This window comes from Ambystoma mexicanum, chromosome 7p (genome assembly GCF_040938575.1).
Source record: "Ambystoma mexicanum isolate Mex_15411 chromosome 7p, UKY_AmexF1_1, whole genome shotgun sequence".
In the NCBI taxonomy this organism is placed as follows: domain Eukaryota; kingdom Metazoa; phylum Chordata; class Amphibia; order Caudata; family Ambystomatidae; genus Ambystoma; species Ambystoma mexicanum.
In genome coordinates this window covers 598204471-598224220 of record NC_090939.1, presented here as the reverse complement: position 1 = coordinate 598224220, position 19750 = coordinate 598204471, and the positions used below count along the sequence as shown (strand labels likewise).

The 19750-nt window shown below is 53.4% G+C and overlaps 1 protein-coding gene across 4 annotated transcripts in view; it reads left to right on the top strand.

Annotated features, from left to right (window-relative positions):
* HERC2 (HECT and RLD domain containing E3 ubiquitin protein ligase 2) overlaps positions 1–19750 on the top strand; it is a 2956340-nt gene that overhangs the window by 2774795 nt on the left and 161795 nt on the right. For all 4 annotated transcript variants that reach the window (XM_069636605.1, XM_069636607.1, XM_069636603.1 and 1 more), the window contains one exon: positions 6547–6741. In XM_069636605.1, coding sequence (XP_069492706.1) covers positions 6547–6741 — 195 coding nt within the window. The remainder of the gene's footprint in view (positions 1–6546; positions 6742–19750) is intronic.

Below are 19750 nucleotides of genomic sequence, written 5' to 3'. Positions count from 1 at the left end.
ACGCGTCCCCCTTGTGCCTCCGGGCACAGCCGACCCCGGACTCCGTCGTCTCCGCGGCGGCCAGGAAGAAAGCGGGGGGGGTGCGGCCTCCACGTCGACTTCCCCGCCGGACGGCGAGGGAAAGAAATTGGATACGATGGGACGCAGGGTCATCTCGTCTGCAGCGATGACGATTAAGGCGGCCAACGCCTTGGCTATCGTAGCCCGCTACGACAGGGAGCTGTGCTACAAACTGCCCACCCTGCTGGACTTCCTACCGGACGACAAGAGGGCGGATGCCCTAGAGATCTTGCAGGAAGGTGAGGTGGCGTCGGACCACGCCATTACGATTGCGACGGACATCGCCGACACTGGATTTCGCCAGTTGGGCAACGGCGTGTGCCTTAGGCGGCGTGGATGGCTCAAGGCTACTGACTTCCGTCAAGACGTGCAGACCAGAGTCTTGGACATGCCGTTCGATGGAAACAACCTGTTTGGGAAAACAGTGGACGATTCCCTTCAAGCCATCAAAGCAGACACGGAGACGGCCCGGGCTCTTGGGGTTCTCCAGCAACGGCGGCCGCCCTTTCGGAGCGGCGGAGGCAAGGGTGCCTCCAAAGGTTCCGGCGGCGGATTTTCCACCTGCCGTCAAGCGGCCCGTTCGTCGTCGCAGGAAGCTTACAGGGGACGAGGCAAGTCAGGCGGACCCCGCCATCGTCGCCAAGGAGGTCAAGGCGGCAAAGCCTCGTCGAAGCAGGACTGAACCGGCCGTGGGGTCGGGCCCCCACCGAAGCACCCCGGTGGGAGGCCGGCTGGCGAGCTTCGTCAGCGTGTGGGAGTCCATCTCCACCGACCGCTGGGTGCTGCACACCCTAGCCCAGGGTCACGCGCTCGAGTTTCAAAAAAGGTGCCCGCGCGTCCCCCCTGTGGCCAGGAAAGAACTTCACGTCCCTCAACTTCTCCTGGAGGTAAAGGCGATGCTCAGGACTGGCGCCATCGAGCTCGTCCCAAAGAGGCTTCGGGGCTCCGGAGTTTACTCAAGATACTTCCTCGTGAAGAAGAAGACGGGAGGATGGCGTCCCATCCTGGACCTACGACGACTGAACAAATTCATCAAGGCACAGAAGTTCCGGATGGTCACCCTCCAACACGTCCTGGGTCAGCTGGAGGAGGGCGATTCCCTGTCGTCGTTGGATTTGGAGGATGCCTACTTCCATATTCCCATCCTAAAGGGGCACCGAAAGTTTCTCGGGTTCGTGGTCCAAGGGCGTCACTATCAGTTCAGAGCCCATCCCTTCGGACTAAGGTCGGCACCCAGGGTGTTCACCAAGTGCCTCGCACCGGTGGCGGCGCAGCTGCGCCGAGAGGGGATCCACGTCTACCTCTACCTGGACGACTGGCTCATCCGAGCCAAGACGAGGGAGCTTGCCGTGGAGCACACGGCAAGGACCGTCCAACTTCTCACGGACCTGGGATTCTCCGTAAACTACGCCAAGTCCCACCTGGTGCCCGAGCAAGGCGCACTGTATCTGGGAGCGAAGCTCGACACAGTGTCGCTTCTGGCCTCCCCGTCGGAGGAAAGGACGAGGGCCATTCTGAGCAAGGTGCAGCGGATGCTGGTTGCGGACGCGGCCAGAGTGAGGTCCATCAAGTCCCTCCTCGGAATGATGTCTTCTTGCATTTACCTCATCCCCCTGTGCAGGCTCCGGATGCGCCCGTTGCAGGAGTTCCTGGACGCGCGCTGGATCCAGACGACAGGCAGCTTCGAGGAGAGGATCACACTCGACGAGAGTTTCCGACGAGTGATCCGGTGGTGGGGCACCCGCGCGCATATGACGGCGGACATGGACTTCCAGACCCCCGGCCACCAGGAGACAGTGACCACGGATGCCTCCCTGGAAGGGTGGGGAGCGCACACCGAAAATCTGCACGCGAGAGGCCTTTGGCTCCCGACGGAGAAGTCCCTCCATATCAACGTCCTGGAGCTCCGTGCAGTGTTTTGGGCCCTCAGGTCCTTCCTTCCGTCCCTCAAGGGCAAGGTGGTGAGGATCTTCACCGACAACGCCACCACCATGTTCTACATCAGGAAACTGGGCGGAACCAGGTCCCCGGCCCTGTCCAGGGAGGCGCAGGATCTGTGGCATTGGGCCGTCGCCCAAGGGATGTTTCTGGTGCCGTTTCATCTGGCAGGGATAAGAAACACCATCGCCGACTCACTCAGCAGGGAGCTGCGCTCGTGCCACGAGTGGGAACTACGACAGGATCTAGTGGACCGCCTCTTCCGACGGTGGGGCACACCCCAGATCGATCTGTTTGCGACGGCGACGTACTCCAAGTGCCGGAGGTTCGCCAGCAGGTTTCCCCAGCCGAGGAGCATGGGCGATGCTTTCTCGTTCCCCTGGGAGGGCCCGTTTCTATACGCGTTCCCTCCATTGCCATTGCTGATCCGGCTCATCAACCAGCTCAAGAGGTCACGGTGCAGGATGATCCTCGTCGCACCTGCGTGGCCGAGGCAGATATGGTTCCCTGGACCTTCTGGACTTGTCAGCGTCCCCGTCAATCAAGCTGCCAGTGGACGCGGATCTTCTCTCCAGTGAAGGAGGCGCCATCCTCCATCACGACCCGAAGTCGCTGAACTTGCAGGCCTGGCTCCTGCAGCGTTAAGAGTTTGGAGGATACGACATACCGGCCGACTGCAGAGAGGTTCTTGCAAAGGCCAGGGCGCCCTCGACTCTTAAATGCTACGGACACAAATGGAAGAGGTTCTCTGTCTGGTGCCACGCACAGAAGATTAACCCTCTACGGATTATGGCCCCCCAAGTACTGCCGTACCTACTGACGCTGGCCAAAGCTGGACTGGCGCACGCGTCCATCAAGATTCATCTTGCTGCGATCTCCCGATACACCAGAACCACGAGGCGGATGTCTTTGTGGTCTCATCGTCTGGTGAAAGAGTTCATGAAGGGACTGTTCAGATCGTTCCTGCCGGTGAAGGCTCCGGCCCCGGCGTGGGAGCTCAACGTGGTGCTGACTAAGCTCATGGGACCTCCGTACGAGCCTCTGCAGTCGGCTCCGTTGAAGTTCTTGTCATGGAAAACAGCGTTTCTTGTGGCCATCACCTCCGCACGACGGGTGGGAGAGATCCAGGCCATTTTCTGCAAGGCCCCGTACTTGACTTTTCACGACACGAGGGTAGTGCTCAGGACGCACCCCTCCTTCATGCCCAAGGTGCCGTCGGACTTCCACCTCAACAAACCCTTGGTGTTGCCTGTTTTCTTCCCGTCGCCTTCGTCGCCGGCTGAAAGGACTTTGCACTCGCTGGATGTGGCTAGAGCGCTGAAGTTCTACGTGGACCGCACGAAGTGTTTTCGGAAGACGTCACAACTCTTTGTGAATTTTGGACCTGTCAATCAGGGGAAGGCTCTCTCGAAGGCTTCCATTTCCAGATGGCTCTCCGGCTGTATCATGTACTGTCATCGGTTGGCAAACCGACCGCTGCCTGGCCGTCCGAGAGCCCATTCCACCAGAGCGATCGCAGCTACCACGGCGTTCCTATCTGGTGTGCCCTTGCTGGACATCTGCAGGGCTGCTACGTGGAGGTCGACGCACACCTTCACGAAATTCTACTGCGTCGATCGGGATTCCAGGGAGGAGTCCAGGGTCGGCCAGGCAGTGCTGCGCAACCTGTTCGCCTAAGGTGAGCCTGGTGAGCCTGGTGAGGAGGTAAGATTTGCTTAATGTTGAGTTTGATGTAATGCTTAATGTTGAGCCTTTGCCACCTCCCGTGGTTGTGCATGTGTGTACTGCTATGTATTCTTTATTCATGAGCATGTGAATCCATGCCAGACCCCATGCTGGAGAAGTTACTTACCTGTAACTGTTGTTCTCCAGCATGGGTCTGGCATGGATTCACATGCGAACCCTCCCGCCTACCCCTCTGCGGCTCTTCACTTGGTCATACTGCCACTTCACGTGCTACCAAATCTGAAGATGGCTGCCAGAGGCGGGGCTTAGGTAGAGGGCAGTCATTGGCTGTGGTCAGTATGACGCAGAGATCAGTGATTGGTTACTACTACGGAAGACAGATCAGAAACGAAACTGATACTGGTTTTTTCTTTACCGAGGATTCCCAGCCTGACGACAGGGAATATTCATGAGCATGTGAATCCATGCCAGACCCATGCTGGAGAAAAACAGTTACAGGTAAGTAACTTGTTCCATGTGACATGCAGTAGCCCGTGAAAAGCACCGGCTTTCGCAGGTTAATGCATGGCCAAATAAGGACTCACTGGGTCACAAAGAGCAAGGGGAAAAGGACAAAAAAGATAAAGGAGAAGATGAGACATTGTGGCACAGCCATGACGGACACTCGCCACAGTCATGAGCCAAACACGGTAAGTGCGGTATGGCTCAGTAAAAGTTAATAAAAATGCACAAAAAGCTTCTGCTGCCACAAGTCTACTTCTTGCCACATTGTCCAGTTACCAAAAAAATCCTTTAGGGATGTTTAGGGCCCAAAACACAAGGACCCAAGTGCAAGGTACAAGTACAGTAATGTACTTTCCGCACTGAAATACAGTTGCCAAAAGTGACAACAAAGTCATAAGACTAAGGGAAACCATGTTTCCCAGTACTGACTGTCTGAAGGATAAGTCAGTTTCCCCATAACAATGAGCAAAAGCTCAGTGGAGCGCAGCTGAAGTCTGTGTTTCACTGGCAGAAAGTCAGGACAGGAGGCTGAAATAAAAGCAACATTTTGGGGGATCCACAATGGAGGTAAAGCAGCAGTAAGTGAAATTTTATCTAACAAAGGGCTTCTTTTTAACAATCCCAACAGTTATTCAATTCCTGATGGATATTTCCAATATGTTTCCCCTGCGCCAGTTTGTTGTCCTGTTAGTGTTGTATTTTTTAACAGGCACTCCATTTGAGCCCCTTCATGCTTGTTAATTAAGACGGGTCACTCTTCAGGTAATTTTCCCCGTTGCCGTCCCATCCGCTACACCGGTGAATAAGCTCCAGGCTCTGAAAGTTAATCCCCTCTATTTGGTTTTCTCCAAGGAGAAGGCGACCTTGCAAGCTAGACTATCCTTCTTTCCTCCCGCTCCCGAGGCAGAGGAACAGTTTCATCAGTTAGATCTGGTGCGGGCCTGCAAGTTCTGCGTTTCTCGGACTCGGGAGAATAGGACTGATGACCAGCTTGTCGTTGGTTACACAGGTGCTTGAGCAGTGAAGGCTATTATGAAAGAGACCTTGTCTCGTTGGATCATTCTCTGCTTCTCAGCATGCTATGAACTTGCTAGCAAGGAGGTCCCTGATTGTCTCAGGGCTCACTCTACCAGAGGTGTGGCCACAACCTCTGCTTTGCAACAGGGAGTGCCTTTTCTGGATATTTGGCAAGCAGCCACTTGGGCTTCCTTGCACATGTTTGCTAAGCATTACTGGTTGGATTCTATGTCTGGTCAGGACGCTTGTTTCGGCAGGGCGGTCCTTCAAAATGTTCTGGTTAAGGTGGTGTCCTTGCTACCCTCCCTCCTGCAGGTCGTTGTACTGCTTAGGGAGTCTATCATAGATGAGTAATCTGTGGGAGGAAGGAGTACATTAGAAGAACAAATTACTTGCCTCTCAGTAAGGTTCTTTCTGATGGATGTTGCTCCCACGCACTGCTCATCGCCCTCCCTAGCTGCCCCTCCTGTGATAGTTCTGAGGTCCCTCAGTGTCAAAGTGCTAGAGGAAAAGGGTGGAACTGAGATTACGGGGCACAGCATCTCTGTATATTCTGGCTCCAGCCTCATGTCCGGCACTGGCCACATAAATGTGTTTGGCGGAACCTAGAATAGCTGCTCTGCATCCCCTGGTGATGGAAAAGTTTCTGATTAACAGCTTTTGCTGGGAGATAGATATCGTAGATGACGAATCATTGGGTGGAACGTCCATCTGAAAAAACGTTAGAGAGGTAAGTAATTTGTTCATCCACCCAACAGATTCGTACTCTGTGGAGTGATTGCTTCCTCATTGCAGAGCTGATATACTGTCTGTACGACTTGTTTCATGTAAGCATGTGCTAGAAGTGTAAAATAGCCTTTTACTTGACTTAAACCTTTTTCAAAAGGGTTCTGTTAGTGGTGAAGCTCCATTGCCCAGGGCCTTTTTTGGGGCCTTTTAACTTTGACACTTTTTGCAGGGAGGGAACCCAACTGTGAAAACGTGCTAATGTCATAGAGAGAGAGAGAGAGAGAGAGAGAGAGAGAGAGAGATAGAGACAGAGCGAGCTGGCCTTGAGCATGTCAGTTGGCATTGGGGATTCTGGGTGTGATGTCATTTAGCTGTTATTTACTGCCCGTTTGTGAGGGGGGGAGGGGGGAAGTCTGAGACTGTACCTCTAGCGAGGACGTATACTTTTTCTGCTGACCTGTCTTCCGATCTTTATTTCCAAATTGTGCAGATAAAACCAGTGTAGGCGAGTGAAGTTTGGTGGGGTCCAGGTGCCTTTCAAACTTCAGCCACCTCCAGAAATATTTGTAGATGTTTCCTATGTAGAAAGTAATGTCTTTTGCCTCTGTTCAGGTGAATCAGTTGACGACTGTGGAGGAGGATACAGCGAGTCTATTGCAGAAATGTGTGAAGAGCTGCAGAATGGTCTAACTCCCCTTCTAATTGTGACCCCAAATGGGAGAGATGAATCCGGAGCCAACAGAGACTGCTACTTGTTAAATCCAGCAGCCAAGTCTTCCCTCCATATGAACATGTTTCGGTTTCTTGGTGAGTTTTATTATCATGTGCAGCTCTCAAATGATTTTCGTGTACAATTGATTTCTAAGTTGGCTTGTGACAGAAATATTGTCAAATACCTATCTTTCTGATTTTAATAAATCAAGTTTTTACTTTATACCCCATCTTACATTTGCTGAAGCAACTTTCCAATAAAGCTTGTAGAAGCTGTTAAACAATATATTATTTATTATGGATTTTTTCCTCCTGCAGACTCCTCATGTTTGATATTCTCCAGTACCAGCTGTATTTGGTCACTTTTTCGCCACCAAGGGTTGCAGCTCTGCGTCTGGTCCTCCGGGTGCCATTGTGTGGCCAAACTGCACATGATGTTGTGGCCAGTATATGTCAAGTCTCTGTGCTGGAAGACTTAGTTTCTCGTTTCCGGGCATTTGGTATGATTCAGGAATGCCACTTGGATTCAGCTAACTTCTTTTATAACTGCATCATGCCTAACGCTCTGAAGGCCTCTGGCACAGATTTCAGAAGGCAAAGGTCTTTATCGGAACCCCAAATTATGTCTTTACTGTCTTGCAGAAGAACATGACGGAGGATTGATGATGCTGTCAGTCAATGCACCCAAGGCAGTCTGGGAGCGTGCCACCAAACTTCACTTTATATCACAAGGGTAGTAAGAGTATCCTTTGAAGTCTCCCAGCCGTAAGGCCAAGAAGACTGTGATCAAGGAGCCTGCAGAGGAGGCTGTCCCCAAAGAGTAGTAGTAATATAAAACAAGGACAAGCTCTCCCGGGGAATCCTCTAGGTGGTGTTCTTCTCCAGCATGGGTTTGGGCATGGATTCACATGCTCATAAATATTCCCCGTCATCAGGCTGGGAATCCTTGGTAAAACAAAGAACAGTTTCACTTTAGCTTGAAAACTGTATTACTCGTACTCCCGTCCCCTTTCCTCCATCCTTGTGGGGGCGTCCTCCAACACGGGGACGGTACCGGAGCCTTTGGCAGCGAAAAATTGAGCTTGCCCATTAAATCTAGTACAGCGCGCGGGGGCTTGAGCGTAGGAACGCCCCACTGAGGCCCTGCCCTCTGGCGCCTCACCTCAGTCCCTTTTTTCCGCACGGACGATGTCGAACCTGGCAGCCAGCGCAGAGACTTATTCATTTTCCGCTTGCTCCCCGTTTCTGTTTCAATTCTTATTTCACTTCCCTTCGGTGCCTTGCCTCCCCAGGCGCATGTTGGATGCTGGATGATTCACGAGATGTGCCTCATGCGACCGCTCGTTCCCGAACTCGGACCTCCATGCACTCTGTCTTGAGTGTTTGGGGCCTGACCACTGGTGGGACGGCTATTTGGCCTGCAGCGGACTCGGTCACAGGGCATCAAATAATCGTTTGTTGCAGTGGAGGGAGATCTTCCACACTTCTCCCCCTCACCACCGTAAGGACTTTGTCTGCAGGACCTCTTGTCCAGACAAGGTTGGTCCACTGTTCAACACAGCTCCACAGCGCAACAACTTCTTCCCTGGGGCTCCCATGGATCGGGGTTCCTTGGATTCAGGTTCTGTCAGGCCCGAGGCCTTCAAGGCTACCAGCTCCCAAGCCGAGGGCCCAGTACCCAGGCTGTCCTCAGAGGGGCGATCAAGTTCGTCCTCTTCTTCTACTCCATGGGGTAAGTGATCGTCGAGTGCCACCTTAAAGAGTCTGTCCTCGGCTAGATCCAGCACAGCTACCGACACAGGTGCCGAGGGCATCCAGCCTACCGGATCTCACTCTGAGGTCATGAGTCCGGACGTTACAACTACCGGCTGACCAGCTGAGGGCTCAGCACCTACCAGAGCAATCTCTGAGGTAGATGCCTCTGCTTCGGGTGCAAGACCCAAGCTGTATCCTCTCTCGTCTGAGGCCTGTTTTGGCTCGGGGCCTTCACGCTCTCCCGCCTAGGGCGTGGTGCAAGGCTTCAAAATGGCAGAGCGGTACGTGGTGGAGCCTACCAGGCAGGCAGCCATCTTGGATCCAGCTCTGTGCCCGCCAGTGCATTCGCCCAATCGAAGGGGCTTCGCAGGACTATCCCAGCCCCCTTCACTCTGGAATGCAGGAGCAAATCCTATGGTGCAGGATTTTGGTCCCCTCAGGGCTACAACTACCCATCGCAGTCGTCCAGCTACACGCACCAGGCGCCTCAGCGCTTGACCAGGAGTGCAGGCCCAGCGCCTCGGAGGGCTGGGCCCCTAGATACCCAACTGCTGGTAAGCACCCCTTCTTCGACCACTTCTTTGAGCACTTCCTCCTTCTGATGCGCTCCCCTCAGATGAAGGGGCTCCTGAAGGACATTGTGACACTGCAGTTGTGCTCCCAGGTCCCTCCTGTCCACCTACCGTTCTCTAGTAGGGGATTCCTGACACAGTAGGATGGGGCAGTGGAACATCCAGACCCGGCCAAGCTGACGGTCTGGTTCCTGACCAGCTGAGGCTTCAGCATGCTCAATTTCCGGATGACAACTGGGACATCATTTAGCAGGCCCTCGACTTGGTCCCAGTTTAACAGTAAATGGACTAGGTTCTGCCATTGGGTTCGTGACAGGGGTCTGGACCCTGTCCTCTGGATGACGTACTGACTTTCTCGGCACACCTGGCTCGTTCTGGTGTTCAGGTGGATATGTGCCACGCCTTTTTGACGGCCATTGGGGCTTACAAGAATTCCCCTGAGCATGTGTTCTCTGCGGCCAACCCAGTGGTTCTTAAGGCCCACCTTAAGGGGTTGTCTAGGCTTTTTCCACCCGTGCATAGGCCACACCCGGTCTGGGACCTAAATGTGGTTCTTGCAGCTTTGCAGCGCAAGCCTTTGGAGCCGATGGCCTCTGGACATCCGCTTGGTGACCCTACCTCTGCACGCAGGGTTAGTGAGCTGCAGGCATTGTCCTTGTGCGAGCCTTTCACCATGTTACACAGCGACAAGGACATATTGCGCACCCACCCAAACTTCTTGACCAAGGTAGTCTCTCCATTTCATCTGAATCAAGAGATTTGCCTGCCGGTGTTCCTCTCGAACCCGCAGTCGGAGGCAGAAAGGACCTTGCATTCCTTGGTCCTCGAGAGGGTTATGTTTTCGCTCTGACAAAATTCTTCAGGAAATCCGAGGCTTGCTTGTGAAATTTGGGGGCTCCTCCGCTGGCTCTCAGGCTTCCATTACTTCCATCGCCCGTTGGATGGTTCAGGCCATCTCTGAGGCCTACATAGCAATGGGCAAACCTGTTCCTGAGGGGATTCATGCCCGTGTGGTCAGAGCCAAGGCCACGGCCGTCGCGTTTCAGAGACCTGCTTGTTGGGATGTCATCATCAAGGCGGCTACTTGGGCCACTCCGTCGACCTTCTGTAAGCGCTATTTGCTGGACACCAGCTGCAGACGCGATGCAGACTTTGGTCAAGCAGTTCTGAAGAACCTTTTTACTTCATCCTAGATATGAAGCAGGTTATCACGGCTCCACCCTATCTTCTTGTTCGGTGGAATCACCCACAAGAATGGAGGAAAGGGGACGGAACGAATGAGTAATTATAGTTATTCATAGTAGTAACTACAGTACTCATTGTCCATAGTCCCCTTTCCTCCATAAGTCCCACCCGCCTTCCCCCGCTAGTATGCCAAGGGCTTATATGTACTTAGAGTATCCATGTATCTAAGCATCTGTGTTAAAAGGGGTCTGAGGTGAGATGCCCGAGGGCGGGGCCTCAGCTGGTCGTTCTCACACCCGAGGCCCCGCCCCTGCTCGCTATACTAAATTTTAAGGGGAATCAACATTTTTCGCTGAAAGTTCCCGTACCGTCCCCATGTTGGGGGACGCACACTACAAGGATGGAGGAAAGCGGGATTATGGCCTATGAGTACTCTAGTCACTACGGTGAGTAACTTTCATTTCTCCACTAAACCAATCACTTTCCTTTGGGTCATAGTGCCCCCATCCAATGACAGTCCTCTCCCTAAGCTCCACCCCTATCTTCAGATTTTTTCTGCACGCTTCATTGATGGGGGGGGGGGGGGGAGTCCTAGTGCTCTGAGCTATTTTTTCATATTTCAGTAGCCTTGTTAGACTTCAACTTGTCGCCAGTGAAAATAAGTCAACAGGAGGCCTCCAGGTAGACTTGACTTTATTCTCCTTAACAGCCAGAAAATGATACCTTGTTTCGACCCACATCCTTCCACATCCACTAGCTTCCTAGGCTCAGTTCAACTGCTCCAACCGATCACATTCAACTGCAACCATTCCACTCATTTTAAACCACCATAGTATCGCAATACAGCAAAAATTATGCAGGTAATTCTTTCCTTAAAAGAGTAATTTGTTGATCAGACTCCCCTTTCGTAAGCTCCATGCCAAAAGCATAGTATGCATCTGTGCCCTGCTGCATCAGTATCTGGATTTGGAGCGTTTGCTCTACTACTGGCACAGAGCAGGCTTCAGAGGTCAGAGCTGCCCATTTTACAGCTGCAGCGACAGGAAGTCTCTGCAGTGCAGAGGCTGCATTTAAGATATGCACCCCTGTAGCAAAACTATCATGATCATAACTAGCCAATGATGACGGCAGGATAAACTCTTTAAAAAAAAAAATGGCCTGAGTTTAGGCATAGCGCATGACACTACTTTTGATCTTGGCCGCCACATCACAATTGATATTGCACGTGTGATGGCTTATGTGAGTCAGCTCTGCTGTGGACGGTGATGTGTATTTTGGTCAGCCGGGTGGAGACTGCCAAAGTGCAAGGTAGGAACCTGGAGGACCAGGCCTCTTCTTTGATCTCTTTGTGAGGGCACGTAACACCCTCAGCCCAAGACAGACATACAGTAGGCATCTGTCCTAGGCCCATACTTCAAAGGAGCATACCCATTAAAAAAGAGTAGCCTCACGCCAGGGTGCTGCCTATCTAAGGTCTTTGTTCTTAGTGAGAAGGGGAGAGGAATAAGAGTAAGCAGGAGTGATCTGGTCAATGGAAGGAGACGTCCACCATGTTATTTCTTCCTGTCCCGCTGTCCCTTTCACTTCCTCTGGGGAAAAACACTTTGGGCATGACATCAGAAGGGCAAAGTCAATACTGTTCAGGAGAATGGATTGGACCACTAAAGCAGGCTAGCATTATTCCAATCACCTGAGGACTTTTTGCCTTTAAAAGAAAGGGTCTCCCACCCCTTCTTAAAATTGTCTCAGATCCTCTTAAGGCCATATATTTGCTCTGAAGAACACACTGGATTTCCTTTGGGAAAGTTCTACTTTCCAAAGCCCTTAGCCTAAGGTGAAGGAGGCTTCCAAGGTAGAAGGAAGATCGGTCCCCTGCCCACTCCCAGGGCACATTGGGAAGGTCCCTCTACTGTGGACCAGGACCTACTACTCTGCACCGGAGTCGCCTAGAGCTGGGAGAGAAGACTCTGATAATTCTCATCCTCTCGTGGAGTCCCCCTTAGTGGCCTCACAACAACCAGAGGGCCAAACCAGTCGAAGCTCCCTGTTCTTCCGCACCGAACCCGTTGCTTCATGTTCACCACTAATTGAACAACCGGGAAGGGGCCGGTGCTGGCCTTGCGCCCCACCACCAATCCGAACTATTGCTTGCACTTTGAACCAGTTCGACGCTTCATTGTGCCCTAGCTAAGCCCATTACTTCGAGGCCCGAAGTGACTGTTTGACACCGGGAATAAGCTGAATCACTGGGGATCACACGCCGACTCTAATCAGAGGTTGGAACCACAGGTCGTCCCAGCTTGCCCTTGAACGGCCATCTCATCGACATCAACCTGCACAAATTAGCATCCAAGATAACCACTTCAGCGACCGTCGCCCGCTGACTCTAACCGCTGGAACGTCACTCATCGTCCCCTCCATGCAGCTAAAGTCTGACTCTACCTGGCCCAACTGCAAGGCTTTCCTGGGACCACCCTGACCTCCATCTTTGAGAGCTTCCATTCTACCGCAGTGAGACTGCAATCGTCCCTACTCGACGCCTGTTTGCTGCTTGGGCCTACTCGATCCAACATGCCCAAACTGAGCTTGATCCACCCGCATCAACATTCGACACCGGGTCTGCCTCTGTCTACCCAACAAGAACTGAATTAAAAAAAGAAAGCATCCAGCAATCAACTTTGTCCAAATCATGACAATAGTCAGAAAGCAGTTAATGGAGGCTGGTGCTCACCTATAAAATTTCAACAGTGACCGCATTGTAATCATGACTGAAGTCCTGTTGTGAGCTTAAAAAATGGCTAGGCGAACAGTAATGCAAAAGTAGAATAATACATTTATTATCACCACTAAGGAGCAATGAAATAACTAAGACTTAATGTCCCGCTGCATGCTGTTTTAACAGGAATAACTGACTATAATAACCTGTGGGTGCAGATGAAGTGTTGAGTTTTCATTTCTGCGTATTGGTATGAAATATGCCCCAGAGCTGAGTAGCGAATCTCTGCCCCTATGTTCAGTTGCTTAATTTAAAGGCTTGGCATCTGAGGTTCTAGCTTTCATCCGTCGCAATCTTTTTTTCTTTTAATTGATACAAGAGGTCAGAGGCACTCTTCCGGGTCTCCACTGCTACTAGATTTAATGGCTCAGGTACTTCTTTTCAGACTTCTAACTAAAGTTGAACCATTTCTGTTGCTCTGCTGGTGATGTTATTTTATTACTTAGCAGAAACCTACAATCCAGTTTACATCTGTAAAGGTTACTTAGCTGTTGGCACCTCTAGAAACACTTGACTAGTCCCTCCAACGCTGGCATCAGATGTCCTTTTGATATGCTTAATTTGCCATTCATTGAACCATGGCCCCACACCCTGTGTGGGATCCTAACATCTCCTTGGCTATGTTAGTTACATATTCCCTGAGGTACATTCCTTCTCCAGCATGGGGTCTGGCATGGATTCACATGCTCATGAATATTCCTTGTTGTGAAGCTGGTAATCCTCTATAAAATAAGAATGTTTTCGCTTTAGCTTGAAAACTGTATTTTACTCTATAACCAATTACTGTCCTTTGGGTCATACTGTCCATCCAATGACAGTTGTCTGTCTAAGCTGCAGCCCTGGTGCCCATCTTCAGATTTTTACCGCAAGTTTCAGTGTTGGGAGTCCTTTCATATCGCTCTTCGAGCCCTTTGAGTTTTTTCAATAAATTTCGTTTTTATTGACCGACTTTGTTCCATCTTCAACCGTTGCGTGACTACTGGCAGCAGGGACCCGGCGTCGGCGAATATCACCTTCAATCGTGGATCTTCTTTTCAAAGTTTTTCGAAGGCCCAGGCTTGGGCATAGTTTGCACCTCGACGATGTCGGAGGAGAAGAGGAGTCTATTCAAGCTCTGCTCCAAGTGTGGACTACAGAACATCTACTTTGAGGATCAACACCTCAAGTAGCTATATTGCCTGCATCCAGACCATTAGGAGGGAGGATGCGAGATTTGCAGCGGTTTTCCGTCAAAGGCTGGGAAGGACCGTTAGTGCAGGTTAGCAGCATGGCTCAAGTTGGGGAAGGCCTCTGACTTGGCCTCCGGGCACAGCCATGCCTCATCCAGGACCAGCCGGTCCAAACTGCGTGCTACCTTTGAAATGAGGTCGAGATCCTTTGAAGATGCCTCTGGCCAGAAGATCCAAAAAAAGGCCAAACACCACACTGCAGATCCGGCTAGGGTCACCGCGGCCACGGGAAGGACCTGTTCCCCCGTCTCCATCTCCGTCCATAGTGAGCCTCTCAGTGGGCAGGGAGGGGTAACTTCCACAAGGAAGTCCCTGACCCCTTCCAAGCACCATTACTCTTCTAAGGACAAGGCTGTGAAGGAGAGGCCTAAGACCCAGTCGACGACGACACCTTCTCCAAACCCTTGTCTTCGTCGACGACCACTCCGTCGCTGTCCAGGGCGGCTGCCATCCCGTCGACGACCATTTTTACTTTGGCAACGGTAGTGGCCATTACAACTGGCCATGTATTTATTTTTCACTTATTTTTGACGAGATCTGCAAAATCTGGATTTATTCTGAATTTATTTTATTTGAATTGTATGGGATGTTCTGTTTTAAAGTACAATTGGCTGTATAACATGTGATGTGAATGTAAATGTTGATTTTTCTTTATATGATGTTATGTCTATGGTATTAATTATGTGTACACTAAATCGACCCAATATTGTCACTCTGAAGGCATACTTTTGTTGCTGCATTGGATTTAAATTGATTACTCTTCTTTTAAATTATTTTGTTTCTTTGTTTGGTAATCCTGTTCGTATTCCATTTTAATCTTCTTTTAGTATTTTCTTTTTTCCTTCTCTTAAACTATGTCTACTATGTGATTATTTGAACTACTCTTTTGTAAAGGTTTGAACTAACCAAATGCAATTTAAAAAAAAAAAAAAAATGGTGGCCATGGTGAAGACAGCGGCTATGCCACAAGTGTCTTTAACTCCACGCCTGCCGACTGCTGCGCCCACGACTCCTGAGGATGCTCTTGTGCGTGAACAGGCTCCCATCATCGCCTCCTTACCTAAAGATTCAGGGAGATTGAGGGAGCTGCTGTCCCCTATGGATTTTCTTCCCAGGGTATATTGTTGGGACAAAGGCCCAGAGCAACTCCAGCCAAGGTTCTCTATATGGTAGAATAGAGAAGCAACCAAGACATAAGCTCTCAGGTGGTGATGCAGGCAGGTTCTTAAGTACAGTGAGTCCCCATGCCCCTGCAAAGGAATGTCCACACACTATGCTAGGTGCTAACACAGCTTCTCCAGCATGGGGTCTGGCATGGATTCACATGCTCATGAATATTCCCCGTCGTCAGGCTGGGAATCCTCGGTAAAGAAAAAACCAGTATCAGTTTCGTTTCTGATCTGTCTTTCGTAGTAATAACCAATCACTGGTCTCTGCGTCATACTGACCACAGCCAATGACTGCCCTCTACCTAAGCACCGCCTCTGGCAGCCATCTTCAGATTTTTACCGCACGTTCATGTGTTGGGATCCTCGTGCTATTGCTCTCGAGCGTTAGTGCTATTTTTTCGCGCTTTTTTCACAAAAACTTCGATTCTTTCGGTCAAAAGAGCCTCAAGCTCCACCGATCCTACATCCGATCAACGGGGACCCGTGTCGGATTCATCTGTGCCCCTCAAGGGTGAAGATTCGTCGAGCTACACTCCAGAAGCTTCTCAGGCCCGGTCTCGGAGATGGCCCAGGAGAAGGGAAGCTCGACGCCCGGAAAGCTGTTCAGGGCCTGCCCTGGATGCCAGCTGCAGAACGTCTTCAAGGAGGACGAACACTCTTTCTGCCTTTACTGCCTTCATGGGGACAAGACGCACGTGGAGAAGGACTGTGCGTTTTGCGGCAACATGTCGGAACGGACCATGAAGGACCGCCATCAACGTCTCGCCAGCTGGCTGGAGGGTAAGAGCCCGTCTGGCGAGAAGAAGAAGAAATCTGAGCGGTCTTCTAAGACCTTTGAGGGCGCCCCGGCGACGGGGGCCCAACATAAGGCCAAGCACCGCGAGTCCGCTGGCACCGGGAGCGCCGAACGGTCGGGCTCTACGGGCGCCAGGCAGGGCGCACCCTCCCCGGCACCATCAACCACGAGCCAACGCTCTGGGTCGGGTAAGAGGAAGGCCGAGCACCCGGCGAAGCTCCTGGAGAGGCCCCGGTCGAGCTCTAAGGCAGAGGAGGAGCGTGGCAGTGCCCCCTCCCTCAAGGATAAGGCGGTGAGCGCACCTAAGGTGGTGAAGGCCTTGATCCATTCGACCAAGCCCTCTATCGAAACGGTCGCGGCGGCCCTGGCCCAGCCTGTGGAGGCTGCACCAGTGGTGGCGGCCTCGGGGCCTAGAATCTCCCTGCCTCCTCGGAGGGAGTCTTCTTTTGTGCCCATCGATAGGACCCCCGTGAAACCCTCCGTGGGCAAGAAGAAGGGGGGGCAGGGCGTCGTCGTAGATTCGGCCTCAACCTCAGAAGAGGAGCTGATCGAGGTCTTAAGCCACGGCCTAGGCGTGGAACAAGACCAGCCCGTCGGAATGGGCCCCGACGCAGGTGACGACGACGACATCGTCGAGGATACCGACGGGGCCCCTGCTCGCCCGTCGGATTCCCCTCTGCCAGCGCCGCAAGACAACTCAGCGGCCATTTTGTTGGCTATACAGTCCTTATGCTCCGAGATAAGGACGAGACTACCGTTACCGACGGAGGAACCTCTCCCGTCGGGGGATCCAGAACCGGGACCTTCTGGTGTTCCCCCTACCAAGAAAAGAAGGATCCATCCACCGCCTCCTTTTCAACCGTCGCGCCCCGTCCAGCCCTCCTCCCCGTCCACCCGAGGGGATGATACGGGGACTGACACGGCAGCGACGGGTACGGACAGAGGGCGGAGAGGCATACGACGAGGATTTTCCGTCGTCGCCTCCCACCAGGGCTTCTCCTCCCGACGAGGTTGGATCGTTCCACTCAATGATCGCCAGGGCATCCGAGCTTTTCCAACTCTGCCCTGAGGAGAAGAAAAAGGAAGGCTTCCTTTACCAACGGCGCGAGGCCAAGAGGAAGACGGTCCTCGCAGTGCCTCTGTTGGACGACATTTGGGATGAGGGCCTTTCCCTCCTCAAGAACCCTTCCACGACGCCAGCGAAAAGAGACCGGTACGAGAAAAAGTACCGGGTCCCGGACTCGGCCCCCCTATGCCTCCGGGCGCAGCCTACCCCGGACTCCGTCGTCTCCGCGGCAGCCAGGAAGAAAGCGGGGGGGGGGTGCGGCCTCCACGTCGACTTCCCCGCCGGACGGCGAGGGAAAGAAATTGGATGCCATGGGACGTAGAGTCATCTCGTCGGCGGCGACGACGTTTAAAGCGGCCAACGCCTTGGCGATCGTGGCCCGCTACGACAGGGAACTCTGGTACAAGATAGCTCCCCTGCTGGATTTTCTGCCGGACGACAAGAGGGCGGAGGCCCTTGAGATCCTGCAGGAAGGTGAGGTGGCCTCGGACCACGCCATCACCGTGGCGACGGACATCGCCGACACTGGGTTCCGCCAGCTGGGCAACGGCGTTTGCCTTCGACGTCGTGGATGGCTCAAGGCTACGGACTTTCGGCAGGACGTCCAGACCAGGGTCCTGGACATGCCCTTCGACGGGAACAACCTGTTTGGGAAGACAGTGGACGATTCCCTTCAGGCCATCAAGGCGGATACTGAGACGGCCCGGGCCCTTGGAGTACTGCAGCAACGGCGGACGCCCTTTCGGAGCGGCGGAGGCAAGGGCGCCTCCAAAGGTTCCGGCGGCGGTTTCGCTTCCTACCGTCAAGCGGCCCGCTCGTCGTCGCAAGAGGCCTACAGAGGACGAGGCAAGTCTGGCGGACCCCGCCGTCGTCGCCAAGGAGGCCAAGGCGGCAAGGCCGCGTCCAAGCAGGATTGAACCGGCCGTGGGGTCGGGCCCCCACCGAAGCACCCCGGTGGGAGGCCGGCTGGCGGGCTTCGTCAGCGTGTGGGAGTCCATCTCCACCGACCGTTGGGTGCTGGACGCCCTGGCCCGGGGCCACGCGCTGGAGTTTCAAAGAAGGTGCCCGCGCGTCCCCCCCGTGGCCAGGAAAGAACTTCACGTCCCTCAACTTCTCCTGGAGGTAAAGGCGATGCTCAGAAAGGGCGCCATCGAACTCGTCCCAAAGAGGCTTCGGGGCTCCGGAGTCTACTCGCGATACTTCCTCGTGAAGAAGAAGACGGGAGGATGGCGCCCCATCCTGGACCTGCGACGCCTGAACAAGTTCATCAAGGCGCAGAAGTTCCAGATGGTCACCCTCCAGCACGTCCTGGGTCAGCTGGAGGAAGGAGACTTCCTATCGTCGTTGGACTTGGAGGATGCCTACTTCCACATCCCCATCCTAAAGGGGCACCGAAAATTCCTCAGATTCGTGGTCCAAGGGCGTCATTACCAGTTCAAAGCCCTTCCCTTCGGACTACGGTCGGCACCCAGGGTTTTCACCAAGTGCCTCGCACCGGTGGCGGCGCAGCTGCGCCGCGAGGTGATTCACGTCTACCCCTACCTGGACGACTGGCTCGTCCGCGCCAAGACGAGGGAGCTCGCCGTGGTCCACACGGCAAGGACCGTCCAACTCCTCACGGACCTGGGATTCTCCGTGAACTACGCCAAATCCCACCTGGTGCCCGCGCAAGTCGCACTGTTTCTGGGAGCGAGGCTCGACACAGTGTCCCTTCTGGCCTCCCCGTCGGAGGAGAGGACCAGGACCATCTTGGGCAAGGTGCAACGGATGTTGGTGGCCGACGCGGCCAAGGTGAGGTCCATCAAGTCCCTCCTCGGGATGATGTCTTCCTGCATCTACCTCATTCCCATGTGCAGGCTCCGGATGCGCCCGTTGCAAGAATTCCTGGATGCGCGCTGGATCCAGACGACGGGCAGCTTCGAGGAAAGGATCAAGCTCGACGAGAGTTTCCGACGAGCGATACGGTGGTGGGGCACCCGCGCGCATCTGACGGCGGGCATGGACTTCCAGACCCCAGCCCACCAGGTGACTGTGACCACGGATGCCTCCCTAGAAGGGTGGGGAGCGCACACCGAAAATCTGCACGCAAGGGGACTCTGGCTCCCGACGGAGAAGTCCCTGCATATCAACGTCCTGGAGCTCCGTGCAGTGTTTTGGGCCCTCAGGTCCTTCCTTCCGTCCCTCAAGGGCAAGGTGGTGAGGATCTTCACCGACAACACCACCACCATGTTTTACATCAGGAAACAGGGCGGAACCAGGTCCCCAGCGCTGTCCAAGGAGGCGCAGGACCTGTGGCATTGGGCCGTCGCCCAAGGGATTCTTCTGGTGCCGTTTCATCTGGCAGGGATAAAAAACACCATCGCCGACTCACTCAGCAGGGAGCTGCGCTCGTGCCACGAGTGGGAACTACGGCAGGATCTGGTGGATCGCCTCTTCCGACGGTGGGGCACACCCCAGATCGACCTGTTCGCGACGGCGACGAACACCAAGTGCCGGAGGTTCGCCAGCAGGTTTCCCCAGACGAGGAGCATGGGCGATGCTTTCTCGTTCCCCTGGG